General features: G+C 42.8%; 1 protein-coding gene across 1 annotated transcript; it reads left to right on the forward strand.

The window, feature by feature from the left end:
• Positions 1–513: 513 nt before the first annotated feature.
• On the forward strand, positions 514–15,930 carry LOC119455495 (LDLR chaperone boca-like). The gene is made up of 5 exons (XM_049668830.1): positions 514–850; positions 950–1,099; positions 4,334–4,415; positions 8,833–8,980; positions 15,476–15,930. The coding sequence occupies exons 1-5, from the start codon at positions 694–696 to the stop codon at positions 15,506–15,508; spliced, it is 570 nt and encodes a 189-aa protein (XP_049524787.1). The 5' UTR covers positions 514–693; the 3' UTR covers positions 15,509–15,930.
• The last annotated feature ends 774 nt before the right edge of the window (positions 15,931–16,704 follow it).

Raw genomic sequence — 16,704 nt, forward strand, 5'->3', positions numbered from 1 at the left:
TCTCTATGGGAAAGCGAACCACGTATGCAAAATCCGCGATACTGTGTGCTCATGAATGGCTCATTCCGCAAATAAGTACAGTCGTTGGACTTCAAGATTGTGATTCGAACTGCTATAACGAAGTTTTGTTTTAAAGCGGTTGAAAAGTCTCGAATACCAGGGAATCTGACGGTTCTGATTGAAAAACAACCACTTTTGACTACATTTTCAAGGTTGTTCGATGATTGCGTATCTATGGTAAAAATAGTTAAACAAGAGTTCGCACACGGCAGTCAGCGCGCCCGTAGTCTATGCCGTAGAGTTTCTCCCTAGATAGGGCGCGGCGGTCCAGGCGGCCGTAATTCGCACTTCCTTGCTTTGCGGCACCCCCAACCGCTGTAATAACTTATATTTCCATTAGAGGTGGCGCGACAATCTGTAAGTTGTAAAATTTTGTCTGAATACGTGTTGGGTATTGAAATACGCAGTTTGTTGGGAGGTTTGGTAGTAGCGTTATTTTACGCGTCCGGTTTATTCGTCTGGCGTGTTTCCGGCATTTTCCGGCGTTTACGCTGACGCTCTTTTTTCCGTGCTTCCGCAAATTTGAACGGAGTGGCAGCGAGTTTGCGAAGCTGCGCTCAGATTTTCGTGGCATGAGTTCATACTCACCTGAGGAGTCCTGACACGTTCGGTGAGTCGTTCAGTGAAGCTAAAATGAGGCAGCTACTGTTCACTGCAGCTTTTGCTGTTCTGTTCGCGGTGTCAACGGCGAAGAAATCGAAGGAAGACGCGAAACCAGATTGGGCCAAGAAAGACGTACGCGACTTCAATGACGCCGACTTGGAAAGACTTTACGAACAGTGGGAGGCAAGTGCTGCAGCGCCTTCGTTGTTTTCGAGCCTGCGATGTGCGCGTATGTACGTGGAATTGACGCCTAGTTTCACTTTTTTTTTTTTTTTTCTTTAGGAAGACGAGGAGCCGCTAGAGCCTGACGAACTCCCGGAGTACATGCGGCCGGCTCCTAAGATTGATATGAACAAGATGGACGTTTCAAATCCGGAGAACATACTGAGGGCGTCGAAGAAAGGCAGAATGCTTATGACGTTTATCACCCTCTTAGGTAAGTATTTGATTGTGACTAAAGTGACCCAGGTTGCTGTGGCGTGCTTCACACACACACGCACACACACACGCGCGCGCGCACGTGCGCGCAGTTAAAATATGCGCGTTCCTAGCAACCGTATCAGTCGAAATAAATTTGTTTTTCAATGTGGGCATTATACACACCATTTAGCGCTCCATTATGCATACATGTAAGCTGCATACGACTCACCTGTTCAAAGGAATACACTGTCTTTTTGGCAAGAAAGTGCGCACGAAATATTTATTCACATATGCTAATTTCAGGTAAAAGTGACTGCTGCTAACAGTCATTGCACTATTGCTGTTAGCGCTGCCCTGTAGTGTTGCACGCAACACACCACGAAAGAATGACAATCATTGCTCCCTGTGTGCATGTTTCTGCAGATGCCAGTCTTTATCCTAATTATTTGGTGTTGTGCATCATGTGACCTAGTAAATCAGCATGTTTAACTGTAACATCAACTACCTCGCATTGATAATGGTCCTTTTGGCCAATTGGCTTTCTATGCATCCTTTCTCTCTCTTGGCCAACGAAGCTATTAATTATGAAACTGCAGCGCGCAATGTGGTTCATAATGAATAGCCACCAACTCGCCCAACTTTCAATGCTTTTACAAAACGAAGCTGTCTTTGCGAAAAGGTAAGGTTGGGGGGAAGCTGCCAGTTCTGGATGTAGTGACACAAGAGCCAAAAGAAGGAGCTGCTAGAGCATGTTCAAGCAGCTAACGACTGAAGTAATGCAATTTATGTGTTGCCGCGTGGGTTGGCTTAATCACATCAAAACGCTGTGCCACTAACGGTGTACACCCTCTGCCGATATGAAAGGGAACACTGGTTTTCTGTTCAAAGCTGGTAATTCTTGCATGTGCTTGCGATTAGGAAAAGTTTAATGAGCAGGATTCTTTAACAGAGGAACAACATAACCAATAGCAGTGAGTGAGATTCTGACTTGTACGCAGATGAAGTGTTCCCTTTCATATTGGGGGATAGCGTACTTTGTTCAGAGAACTCCATACGCTGTTGAATGCATACTTCTGTTCACAATGTTGTTTCGAAGCATAATTGGATGACAGAAAACATATGGTGTAGTGGAAGTAATCATAACTGCCGAAGGAAGTACTCCAGCACTGTTCGACTATGGATTTGACCGCAGTTGACAGTTTTAAAAAAATCTAAAACACATGACAAATCACTTTAGTGAAATGAAAGCAAGGTCTACTTGAAATATGTGCAATTGTTAGTGGCATTACTTGCATATTTGATCGATAAAGAGAACTGAATTTCGAAAATTTATACTTGGGTAACTTTCTGCATGGCCAACATGTATCCTCAACACGGCATTTCATGACATGAAAAATGCCATTAACTTTGCCAGTCTGACAAACATAATTGTTACCTACCCCTTGCAAAGAAATGCTTAAAAAAAAGAACTTGTAATAAGGATGCATGATGACTTGACATGTTGAGCTTATGCTGTAGTTTGTGTGCTCTTGAGGGGTTACCTTTCTGAGACCATTCCTTTGTATATTCCTAAGAGTGTTGTGTTCTTCCTGCAAAACAGAAAGAAACTTCTGAAAACTTGCCACATGATTTGCTGATCACTACTTGCACTGTACGACATAATGTGACCACCCTTTGCCGCGTTTAATTTTGTCATTGTTTATTAAACTTGCCACAATTACTGAGCAGCTAAGGCATCTTGCTAATGAGCACAAGGTTGCAGGTTTGATTCCAAGCTTTGTCGGCCGCATTCATATGTGAGTGCAATGCAAAAAATGCTTGTGTATTGAACTTCGGGTGCACACTAATTTGAGCCTTCCACTAAAGCATGTCTTTCAACTCCTGCGTTGCTTTGGGACTTTAAAACCCGTTCAGCAAATCATTAAGTAAATAGTATTGTGAAAAGAAACATCAAGGTGCGAACAGTTAGCTCCTTCAGTGAGTTGTTGCATCAGGAGTTATTCCATCGGTATGCAGGTGTGATAAGCATATTCAACCTGAACCTAAGTTCCGCATATTAATGTTATGCTCTGTTACGTAGGAAAAAAAAAGCCTTCAATTACTTTCAACATTAAAACCTTCAAAACATTCAATTAATGATGATCAATGCTTTTTTACATGTAAGGTTAGCTTTTCTTTACAACAATGATAGGCTGTAACTACATTTCAGTTTGTTGGTCTCCAATGTGGTACAGTGCATGGTTAGCAAATGCACACAAAGAAGTTTCAGAGTTCAGTGCTGAAATGGAACCTCTTGTTAAATTGACTCTTAACATAATTAGAAGAGCAGCTGAACAAAGCAGTTATAAGCAGAATTATACATTGTTATAATGAGTGCCATAGTTATGGGCAACCTAAAACTGCAAGTTGCATTCTTGTTCTGTCACAAAGTGTGGCATGCACAGTCAATTTTCATTCAAACAACTACCACCAAGTATCAACTACAGGCTGTGAAAGCCTGCCAGGTGATGCAGGTCAATTGATAGCACAACTGGCCACAAAAGCTTATGGGACACAGGTTCAACGGTAAGAACGAGTTTTTGCTCGGTTTAGGCATGACACTATTAATTGTATTGATAACTCTGTAGGTCGCACCAGCTGCTACGCATTCAAACTGAATTCAAGGCTTTGTGCCTTGGCTTAGCCGGAATTCAGCTTTCTCGCAAATTCTGTGTCCCGTAAACTTTTCTAGCCAGCTCTTCATTGTAGTTATGAACAGTGGTGTTCAGCCTTGCAACCTCAGAAGAACGTAACACATGTAAAAGAAACAAAGAAGGCTAGGGTTAGGAATGCCTTATCCTTTAATTCATCATTGTCGTTGGGTTATTTATGTCCGCTGGAAGACAAAGGCCTATCCTAATGGCCGTTGGCTACAGGTTATGTAGTGCGTAATGGACCAGGACAATAGCAGGAATCAAACGACAGAACATAACACAACAAATGATACATAGCGCCATATGAGTATCATGGGTTTCATGCTGTTGCCCCTGTCATTTACGCGTGCGTAATCTGTACCACTGGTACATAAACAGGCCGAAATAGTAGGCCCTCTAATGTTGTGCCCATTGTTTTCTGTTTCTTCCCTCTTTGCATGGCTCTTAGTCAAAATTATTTATCCTGCGTGTTCAAAATTAACAAAAAAATAATTTCAGTAAGTTTGCCTGCACCTGCCTGGAGTTGACTTGTTTTGCTTTGTATTCTTATCTTTCAGGGAAGCCAACAAAAGAAGAAACTGAGGAGATTACGCGGATTTGGCAAACGAGCTTAATGAACAACCATATTAGTGTAGACAGGTAAGTCAGTTTACTACCAGCTTATGTTGATGTCAATTGTGAAGGTACCTTTTGTATAAGTAACAAATGTTTGACTGTCTAAAGTTTTTTCAGCAACAATTCAAGCCATTCAAATGTTAATGGGCATTTAAAAGAACACAATGCCTTAGCCACCAACCAACCTTGTGTATAACATCCATAATCAGCCAAGAAAAACAGTGTCAATTAACTGTTCTTTTTTTATTGGCTTCTGGAGGCAAATATAGAGGAGGAATGAATTTGGCTTCATTGTTTGTGTCATGTTTATTTTTAATAAAATTCGAGTCCCTCTGTTTCTTTTATTCTTCATGCCCATTGTGTCTGGTATATTACGAAAGTAATTTTTTGCTTGGCTCTTACCAATATGTTGCCAGAAAATGAAAAAAAATGACACAGGTGGTATAAAGCTGCATATTAAATGTATGTGCCGTTTAAAATGTTGTAAAGTTGTTCGGCTCTGAGCTCGAAGCTTTCTCTTTTTTTCCATCGTTAGTAGCCCTACAGGTCATTACATGTTTCCTGCATATAGAAAGAACATATGTAAGGTCCTTCAGTGATTAAGAAAATGTTCCCGAATACTCATTAATGGGGCTTTTTTTCTTGTGTGTGTGTGTGGGTGGGTGGGTCTGTGGGTGAAACTGATCACACGTTTCTACGCCAGATCCACAGCACTTGAAGTGTACATGTGATTTTGCTGCAAAAGCATTTGGCAGTTTTACTCATCACAATCTTCATGGCTGCGATGCTTTAATGATTTTAACTTCATGTACAGGTACAACTCTGTTCACATTTTTCTGTGGTACTGCAGAAAGGAACATTCCACATTACACGTGCACATCTAATATGGAAGATGTGGGTTCAGCTCCCACCTGTGGAAAATTGTCTTTTGGTCCGCTTTAATGTTCCATATTATTCTGCACTTCAATTGAAAATGATAGTTAATTACCCCTGTGCTTTGTGTGGCTTGATAGTGTTCTTTGTGTGTTTTAACTCTTTACTCAGGGTGTGCGAATATTTGTAATCTTGAAAACAAATGCCTGCCTGCATGTCTGCCTGCCGTGTCAAAGTGACCTAAGCATATGGTTCAGTAGCCAGCTTCAGATTCCCATTGTAAGCCAAAGAAGAATCGTGGTGACTGTTCACCTGTTGCCCAATTACTGGTTTCCCTTACTATGGCTTGGCGCACTGCTGCTATCGTGAAGTCACATGTTCAATTCCTATTCGCAACTGCTTTCTGCAACCTGCTGTGGTTGCTCAGTGGCTATGGTGTTGGGCTGCTGAGCACGAGGTCGCGGGATCGAATCCCCGCCACGGCGGCCGCATTTCGATGGGGGCGAAATGCGAAAACACCCGTGTACGTTAAAGACCCCCAAGTGGTCCAAATTTCCGGAGTCCCCCACTCCTGCGTGCCTCGTAATCAGGTCGTGGTTTTGGTACGTAAAACCCCATAACTTAATTCTCTTTAAGGCAGAATGTAAGAATGCTTCTGTACTGTACAGCCAACATCAGGCTTAACCCGAACAACGAAGGCACATCTATAGCAGCTTAACTGAGCAAACACGTGCTGTAAGGAGCAAACATTGGATGCTTTGAAAGGAAGATGCATTAAGCTAACATATTAATGGTGCCCCGACCAGGAATTTCGAGCACTCTCCACAGGAGAAGCAAGAAGGCTCTTAATGACGGGGGCTATACTTAAAAAATTTCATGTCTCAAATAATCCGAACTTCTCTGATATGTGCTGCTTTGGGACATTTAACCTAATGCATTGATAGGTCAACCAACAATCAGCAAATCAATTGTGAAACCCCACCATTGGGCTGAAGCAACAAATTTTGCGCTTTTACAGCTTCAGCACTTTTCACAAGGATCACCAATATTCTGCCGTGTAGCTAGAAAGTAGTTGAATGTTTTGAAGCCAATCATTTATTTGGCGATAGATTATGAACAACCATATCCTATGAGTGGGGTTTCGTTCCTACCTTTGACTTGAGTTCAAGATTTTACTAGACTGTGTGGCCACCTTGAATAAAGCTATGCTTTGCTTTAGTGCCTGGCTACCTGAACTGAACCATATTATAAATAGCACTGCCACTGGTGTTCCAGATGTTGCACCTCAATGGTGCACAATATGAGACTGAATAAAAATTTCTGTGGATCCCATGTGCTGTGGGAATTGATTTAAGCAAAGCTCTCATTGGTGTTTGTGAAGAACGCTGTTCCTGCTTAGCGACAATTTGCATGTGATAATCATGGGACGACAATGCTGGAGTGACAAAGATGGTGTGATGATGGCATGACGTGATGACGATGGGATGGCAGAACTGGAATTATGACAAAAGGATGATTCTAAAAGGATTTTAATGGTATGTCATCAATGGTATGACAATGCTGGAATGACAACGGCATGATGACAAAGGCGAGACAGACAGTGGAATCGATACAACAAAATGACTGATGATGGAACAACATGATGGCGACTTGACAATGATGCAAATACGACAATGGCATGACGATGGTATGTCGACAACTCGAAGATGACGGTATGATGACAATGAACAATATGACAATGCAGTGACAATGACAAAGTGAAAACGGCGGAAGTAAGACAATGACATGACAACAAAGGAATAATCACGATGGTATGAAAGTGATGTAGTGATGACAACAGCATGGCAACGACGGCGTGTTGGCATTGGATCCCTTGTCCATGCTCAAATGCATCACCTGCTGCTGCGGGCTTTCTCAGTAAGCACTATATCCGGTGTCTGTTCACACTATGTCCAGTGCTGGCCAACCTTGTAAGACCGCCAGTAGGGATGACAATGGTACGACGGTGGCGACATGAAGACAGTGATGGTAAAGGTATGATGATGCTAGAATGGCAACCACTGCATGTCAATGACAGCATGGCGAAAACGTGACGCCGATCCTGGCTGATGCAGCCCGTCCAGCACATTTTTTCACGCCTAGATAACCTTCTCTAGCACAAGTTGTGGACATGACGATGATAGAATGACCATGATGACATGACAATGCAGGAACGATCACAAGTAGGGGTATAACGATAGGAGTGAGTTCTGTCCTGTGTGTGGGCTATTTGGCAAGACATCAGCCAGCCAGTAGCGGTAAGAAAGTCAAAGGAAGAGTAAAAAAAAAAAGCTTTGCTTTCTTTGCGATGCGATGAGATTAGCGATGCATCCAACCTTCTAGATGATTGGGGACATTAATGCGATTAGCAATTTTTCTTATGATTGGTGTGTAATTGGTGATGTGTTTTATATGTACAATTGTTATGATGATTATTGTATCCTCATGACATCTTTGAATGGCATAAACTTGGTCGCATCAGCAGACGCACGCAGTAGCAATCCCGCTGCCAACTGAAATGCTGAATGATACTACGAGAAAGTATATCTTGTTGTAACTACTGCGCCCCTGTTGAAACTCCGTAGCAGCCCCCACTAACCCTACGGTCCTCGGCAAGTTCATTGCTATAGCAATCCATCAAGTGGCCGCGCTCGACGCAGAGGTATCCGTTGCGTATGGGTGCCATTAATTATGAGGGATTGGCCAGGAATCGGCACCTACCAACATCACCTTCGCAGTGCTGAAGTTGTCTGTTCAGGCACATACCCACTGGCCCACATTGTCTGCTCTGCAAGCACATACCTAGTGGTCCGAGCTAGAGGCCATCTTGGGTCACCGAGTATGTGAAGGGCCTTGAAAGACTTTTTGAACATACCAACGCTGTTGGCTGATTTCGGGATCATGAGAGCATTCTCAGTAATACAGAATTGCTAATTTTGAGTTGAATAAATGAAAATTACATGTCTGCGATCTCAAAAAGACAGGAAAGTAATTTCTTCTTTGCACTGCGTGTAGATGAGTCAGCTGCACGTAGCCTCCGAGATAGTAGAGAGAGAGAGAGAGACTGAAGAAAGGGGAAAGGCAGGGAGGTTAACCAAATGGAAGATCCGGTTTGCTACCCTGCGCTGGGGAGGAGATAGTAGCGGTGTGCTGCACTGAATAGTCTACCATGGCCACCATGGGGTGCCGCGACACTCGACTTATGGCCAGGGCTTTGTCCTTTTGGCTTCTCCGCTGTGTAGGTTTCAGCACGCTAGCGGAGATAAAAACAGAAAGTTGGGTATCGGTGCAATAACTCCAGTTGTGGTTGAAGGACTCGAAGAAGTTTTGCGGTCTGAGATTCGCGAGACGTCGTCCTTTAGTAGTGAGGCCATTCTGTGATTAGTTAGAAAAGTGTTTCAGCGCCCCTTTTAATACATACCGCAAACTAGGTGAAGTTTCCAAAGAATCCTAATCACATTAATATTCTTGTTGGTTTTGAACCTCAGTGTGGTCATTAACAGAGACATGACGTGTTCTGCCTTTTCAGGTACATCCTTGATGACAACCGAGCCCTGTTCACATTCAGGGATGGTTCGCAGGCATGGGAGGCAAAGGATTATTTAATTCAGCAGGATCAGCTGGAAACAATCACTATTGAAAATAAGCCATATTATGGAAAGAATGCCGGTGAAAAGGTAAGCTTGAAGTGCTGCTGCATTCCTTTGCATTGCAAAAATATGAAACGTTTTTGGCCATGAGATTGAATTAAACAGAATGCGGTAGAAAAAGCCACCTCCATATGAAATTTCATGCACAGCGGTAGCTTAGGGCAATGGCATTGTGGTGGTGATCACAGGTTCAATTCCTGCCACAGTGGCCACATTTGGGCTGGATCAAAATGCAAAAACACTCGTATACTTACGTTTATGTGCACGTTAAAAGAATCCTAGGTAGTCAAAATTAATCCTGAGACCTTTACTGGGGCATGCTTCATAATCAGATCATGGTTTTGGCACCGAAATTCCACAGAATTTAATTTAATCTTGTTCTACGAGGGCGAATCAGAAAGTCTTAGCCTCTATTTTTTTTAGCCAAGTTAGGCTGTAAATGCGACATCAAGATATCCATTCCCAGCGGTGGACCTTAGCTTGGAGGCCTTATCTGCCGCTAGTTCCACGGCACGGCGGTGCTGTCAGTTGTTGAAGATGGCGGTTGTGCTTCACATGTTTACGGCATACGAGCGACGAAGTGTGATTCGTTTTCTACGGAGCAAGAGATGAACACCCATCAAAATCCACAAAGAAATGCAGCCCACGTATAGGGAAAGGTGTTTCGCTTTGAGAAGTGTGAGATGGTGGTGTTGTGAGTTCGCAAAAGGCCGTGAGGACTTGCATGACAATGAGCTTCGGGGAGGCCGCGTGCATCGCTGACTGACGACATTTCTCAAATTTAGTGCTGCGATGGGACAAATGTCTAAACTGGTGTGGGGACTGTGTGGAAAAATAGTGTAAGGTACGCAGAATAGTACATATATTTGTAATTACCTGTAGCTTTGTACAGCTATAGTTTATATAGCTATAGCTAGAGCTATAGTAATGTGTAGCTATATTTGTAATTACCTTATTTTGGGTAACAAAATATCGGGGCAGAGACTTTCTGATTCGCCCTCGTACTTAGTCCAAAGGCTTGCGCTGATGTGGTTGCCTGAACAAGCAGTTCGTATGCTGGGGCTACATTCTCGAGCGATCACTTTCAGAGATACGATCACTTTCGCGGGATTAGGCACCAGAAGTGTTGTAAGTATACACATGGCCAACAGCGTTTCTGGCACCGTGTGAAGATAGCGAGCAGGACTTGTTTAGAATTTTCAGCTAAACTTAAGAACCTGTGCAGATCCCTACATGGGTTGTGTAAATAAATGTTTGTTCTGTCTCTATTATCAACATGGTAACCTGTTTCGTTAGCTGCAAGGTGGCCTTGTTAGTCCTCGTGTTCCTTCAGAACTAAATGTTCCAGTCCGAACTATCAGCTGGTTCAATAGGAAAGAGAAGCTTTTCAGCTTGGTGAAAAGCTGCTTCTCTCCCAGTGACTCTGGAGAGGTTTCTGTGCAAATTCTGGTGATTTCTTTTGTGCGAGCTCTGGCCTGGGGTATATATTGTGTGTCTTTGCACATATGGCAGTACGCACCTTCACTAATGTACTGTTGTGCTTACTACTTTCTTGTGAGTGGCCGTAAAAGTAAAAATTGGTTCTACCAAATAAACTTTTTTTCTATTTTCCCAGGAACTTCAAGACATAATAGATCTTATCAATGAGAAGTATAAAAAAAATAAGTAATGCTACTGTACTCCATTTGAGATAACAATGAAGAAATTCTGTTTATTTCTATGGCAAGAACAGCGAATTGAATATTTACAATATATTTTGAATCTTCCCTTAAGAATCGAGAGAGCATATGCCGAATTGGACTTGTCTTGGAACTCACGATTGTTGCAAAACAAAGAAATAGCATGAAAATTTTACACCCTCTGATGTGATGCCACTAATTGTAAAGATTCTCATTAAAACTGCAAGCTCCTTCAGTCTGAGTTTCTCAAAATGTTGGGTGTCAGGCTGCATTGCCTTTTTTTTGTTTTTTGCAAATGTTCCGCTAAAACCATTTGAAATTCTCCAAATGTTCCGTTAAAATCATTTGAAATTTGCCAGAAGCTGTTAAGTATACATTCATATATTTCGTGGTTTTGCGAATCTACTAAAAATTCACAGAAGTTTTTCGTAATAAAATGTAAGCTATAGCAAACAGGTGTTCTCAACTATCTTAACCCCTTCAGGTGCTGTGTGCACAATTTTACACACCAAGATACTGCATCAAAAGCAAGAATTAGTTAAACAATAATTATATTTAAAATGTCTCGTAGATCTTCAACCATTTTTGATTGCACCTGCTTGCGAATTGCAGTAATACATGCAAAGTATTTTAGTAAAACGAGTCGGAAGGTAAACAGTTTGCCGTCAGTATGCCGTCACGTAGAGGGTTCACTTCCTTTATCTGTTTTTTGCATTATTTTACTTCGGGCAATTTTTCAAGTGGCTGGACGTATGCTTTACAGACACACTAAACTTGAGATGCTTGATGTTGTCATGTCTGACATTCTTGTTGAGAACTCTTGCATGAAGTCCACATTTTTATAAACGTGGCATAACTTACTGAAGCACTTAAAATTCCTTAATCTGTTCTGAAACTGTATGCTTCTCATGATTCCAAAGGTGCAAGAAATGTTAAATTTTCAATGAACAGAATTAATTGGCGCCTGAAGGTGCTAAGTATCTATTGAATTGGGATTGTGATGCTACAAATAGCAGGAATGGACATCTAAGACATGTTAATTGTTATGGTTTTCCATGGATGACTGACTGCAACAAGTATTAAAGCCAGCATTTTATTGTAACATCTGTCATTACAAAAGCCAGGCACTGCAGGTCATCGTTGCCATTTCTTTCCAATAAATGTTTCCAAAAATGATAACATCATTTCCAGAAATTACAACACAGATGGGATGGGCACTAAGGCCTGTAACTTTGCACTTACGAACCTACCTGCCAACTGTCCCGAATTTTTTCCAAAGTTCATGAATTCAGGCCTGTTTCATGATTTTTACATCATGTTTTACAAAAAAATAAATTCTGTTCACAAAAGAAGTTTTGAAGGTGTTAAAAGTGATTCCAAAATACACATGCAAAAAATGAGTTCTGATTGCTGTGTTGCATTTGTGCAGCAGCAGAAAACGCTGTGTGCAGGAAGGCTACTTAGTTCTTGCAAGTTTGTTCAATCGGTGACAGCAAAGTCGTTGAAGAAGTAATTGTGGTCTAAAAAGAATATGTTGCTTGTTAGTCTTGGCTGTGCTAAGTTTGCTGCTTCTGCTGCTTTGCTGCGTCTAAAGCTGAATCATAATTGATAGTGTGTGTTTGTATGCCACAAAAGCTGTGTGCTCGTAACAAAGTTTTTATAAATGCATGCTGACCTCTTCCCCTTCCCTCCCATTTGTGGGATTTTTATGAATCTTGGGGTTCACAGGTTGGCAGGTATGCTTATGTATCATGGTTACAAGGCACACTTTGCCATTACGGATCGTTAACAACACATTCAAGATGACAGACAAGTACAAGAAAGCTACACATGGTGGCATTGACTTGCAGTTAAACACATGGCACACATGCACTTTGTTGAAGCAACGTGTGGGGAACAAGCTCTTGCAAGCTGTTTGAGTCTGCAATTTAAATATGCTAACGCTGACCAATTGGGATGCCACGAAAACAGCGCATCTTGAATGATAATAGATGGCACGGCTGTTTCAGCGCTTGGCTTTAGCCTGATGAATCCAGCCAAGCTCAGTTCATGGTCATGCACGTTGCAATGAGCAAACAGGCTCCCACGTTTTAGCATGCTGGTGCCCAGTCAGCTTGCAAGTTGGAACATGACCTACTAAAAACCATTTCCAGCACTCGATAGGCTGTGCATTATGACGTCGTTTGGACACAGTTTGGGCAATGATTGCCCATGAAAGAGAAAGAAAAGCTATCTGGGGGCACACAATGTTTTTTAACGCGAGAGCGTTAAGGGCTCCGTGTCGCAGAAAATCCGGCGTCGGCGTGCGATGTTGGCGTCCGTGGCGGAGAAAATCATCCCGAACCGCCCCAACCGCGTAGGTCCTCCACAAGGTGCAAGGTTTTGGTGAACAAAAATTGAATTTCTCACAGTAATATCTGTCAGAAAAACAGTAAAGTACGACTTAACCACAACCTACAGAAATGGTGGCGTCGGATTTTAATTTGAGTGTACGAGAAAACATAATTCTATGGCACCTACACACTAGCGGCAAAGCGCGCGCGGCATGCCGCAAAAGCCGCCGTGAAACAGGTTTTTCTTGCCGCGGCAGGGATTGCTCCTGGACCGATTTTTTGCGGTTTTCTGCATGTTGCATATGAACGAGACCAATGACAGCGGCCCGCTTCCGTGATGTGCGCGTGGGAAACTGGTGTCATGCGGACCCGTCCTAGCGTTCGTTTCGTACTCGCGTCCGGTGTTAGCTGGAAACTCTTTTCGCACTATCGTCTGCACGCATCAGCTCCCGGACGGAGCTGACAGATGTTCGAGATAGGGAGAGGAGTCTAGTCTGCCACGTGATTGCCGCAGCAGCGCGCCGCCGGTTGGTGTGGCCGCCCTGCCGCAGCTGCGTGTTGCCGGCGGCGGCGCGCCGCGCACGTTTTGCCGCTAGTGTGTACGTGTCATTACGAAGAAACTCAAACACAAACCCCCTTTTCAGCATTTCTACCAGACCTACACCTGCGCGCTCGAGTAGTTTACTCGCGAAAATGATATCCAGATGGCACTCTAATCCTCAGCAGGTCAAATTGGGACTTCGCCTGCATAATGCGTTTTAGACACGTGCGCACATTGGGGCAATAGCAAAGAATTAATAAAATAATGAGAAAAGGTCCTAGGGCCTTCATATTTTAATATAAGACGACCTATATTGCCCCTGGAAAAACAACTTCTTAGCAATGCATTTCTGTTTAAAAGTGAAGCCGACTTTAAGGGGATCGGTGTAAGCTTGGTCTTTGTAAGCTGGCTTTCCCACGTTCTGTGTTGCATTGGGAAAGCCAACTTACAACGGGGCCTGATAACGGGGCTCGAACGGGGCCCGATAACGCTATCGCATTCCGCTCTTAAAGGCGAAGCTAAGCGTCCTCCAATTTTTTTTTTACAGAAATTAAGTTTTTTTGCAGCCAGTCCCGATTCCCTCTGCTTTCTGTGCAGTGTTATAGGTGTGAGGGACCAGTGTAAGCCTGCAAGGAGGCAACAGAAGTTAAGCTTTTTTGGCTGCTGTTTATCTTTGATGTATAGCTGCTGAATATTGTGCCCATCTTGCCATATTTTTTTGTCGGTCACACAGGATGTTCAATGTGTAATTGCAACAAACTATTGGCTTCAACTTATATTTATTTGTATGGAGTGCGATGGCAGAATGTTCCACGGTAGCCGAATAGCTGTGGCGTTGCATTGCTAAGCTGGAGGTCGCGGGGTCGATCCCGGCGACCGCATTTTGGTGGGAGCAAAATGCTGAAACACGCGTGTATCTAAACTTGGGTGCAAGAAACCCAGGTGGTCAGAATTCACCTGGAGTGCCTTATATTAACCTACAGTGTGCCTTATATTCAGATCGTGGTTTTGCCACTTAGAACCCCAGGATTTAACTTTAGTGTGATGACAGGTATTCTCAATTCCTCAACAACAGCTTACCAATATCCTTTGGGAGAGAAGTACCTAAAAAATGTATTCTGCCATTACTAGCTTAGGGATTAAAACCTGGAGATTGAAGAAACTTGAGCTAAGTGCCATATAATGAACAATGGAACTAACAGTAAGTGAAACGTTAAGATGGGAAGATGGGCACCAAGTATTAAAGAGCAAACAGGGGTAGCCAGTATTCCAGTGGAGCTCAAGTGGGAGAAATGGCTTTGGGCTGGCCATGTAATACATAAAGCTGATAACCATTAATGGTTAAAGTAACAAGGGAAAGGAAGCACAATTTATGGTGGCAGAAGGTTAGGTTGTGTGACGGTATGGTATGATGAACTTTATTCAGCTCCTGAAGATCAACCCTTAGGTTGACGCAGGCAGCTCCCACGTTGGGACAGTAAGGTTTAACCTTACCGCCGTGTCGTGGGCCTTCTGGACGGCCTGTACTTGATCTGAAAGAACTCCACTGTGACGGACTCGCTGCCACCAGTCTCTTTCCTTGTCGCAGTCTGTGAAAGCCACAGGACATTGCCAAAGCATATGATCCAGAGTAATGATGCCATTACGGGATCAGGAAACTTAAGCAGGCATAAGATAGAGCCAGCTGGCGCAAGACAGGGGTGATTGTAGTTCACTTGAAGATGCTCTCGTCCTACTTTGGACATAGAACAAGCTGATGACGATTATTGTAAAGGCAGCAGCACAGTTGTGGATAGTACAATGGACAAACACTAGAGTAGATGAACGTGAGCGCTAACAATGATGATGGCTTCAAGCTCTGTTGCTCTTGTTTACACCGTGAATACAAACCAATTACTCCACCACCGAGTGTTGTTGTCGCACTTCGAATGTCGCAAAATGACACTGTTCCGCGTGTCCCACTCTGCAGGCTCAAAGCAAGAAGGCAAGTGACGAGCTGTGACATTCGTCATCATCGCTGCCATTTCCAAGACCACTCATCATGTCTGCATTTGTTTCATGGTGTGAATTTCACTTTTTGACATACTTACCAGGGACGTTTATTTTTTTTCTCCTGGTCTTCTGGCGGAATTGTTTGGAAGTGCTTAGGTACATATTTATTTCGAAACGTTTACGTTAAGAATATGCGACGTATGAATAAATTTTTATTTAATTTATGACAAATAAATCTTGTGCATACTGCTGTTATGGCAATGACTAGATTGTACTATCAAGCAGCATGTTGGCTGTGCCGTATGTGTGCTCCATTTTTCTTGTTGTCACCTTTGTTAAAGCTTCAGTCCTCGTCGGAGGGCCACCATTTCTTCACGTTTTCTTGTATCTGACAGAAAAGAAAGTGTTGAAATAAACAGATTTGGTCTTGTACATGCTGACGCTTTGTGTTATGCCATCACATCTGGTAGTGACTGAACTTGCAAGTGTAGTCAACGCTTTCCTTTTTTTCCTTTCTTCTGGACACAGAAATGTAGTACCTCCTCAGACCAAGTGTACAAATTAGCTGGTATTCTTTCTAGTTATCTTTTTTTGTCTCAAATTTAAATCAAAATTGATGAGCAATACATTTCGTCTCTCACTTCAAGCCAGATGATCAATTTTCACGGAAATTGGTACTTTTTGTGATAGAATCGCGTCATCACTGATGGCGAAAAAGGCCCATGAAGTAAATTTCAGGTGTCGCATGAGGACGCTGCAATCCCGGATAATTAATCGGCGCAACAACCCCCCACATGATGTTACTTCCTTGTGTTTAGGCAACCAGAAAAGGTTTTTAACTGACCCAACTAGAGAGGTCACTTTTCTACAGATGTCATTCTACATATACTGCTTTCTCCTCGACCTGCATTACCAAACACTTGCACAATGGCAAAAACGTTAACTTGTGTCTACATTGCCATGATACATGCATACTCTCAACAGATATGAAGTGCCAATTTAAGCAAAACATATACTCAATTTTTTTTCTAGAAATTCACTTAAAGATGGTAGTTTCACAATATCGTCCGGCAGTTCGTTCCGCTCATTGACAGCCCTAGGAAAAAACTAAATGTAAAGCATTCGGTAAACACAGGAGGAGGAACGTACATGCTGTGTCTGTGCCTAAAATAGGTGTTTGGTTCTACGCTAAGATAATTCTTGTTT

This window comes from Dermacentor silvarum, chromosome 6 (assembly GCF_013339745.2).
Source record: "Dermacentor silvarum isolate Dsil-2018 chromosome 6, BIME_Dsil_1.4, whole genome shotgun sequence".
In the NCBI taxonomy this organism is placed as follows: domain Eukaryota; kingdom Metazoa; phylum Arthropoda; class Arachnida; order Ixodida; family Ixodidae; genus Dermacentor; species Dermacentor silvarum.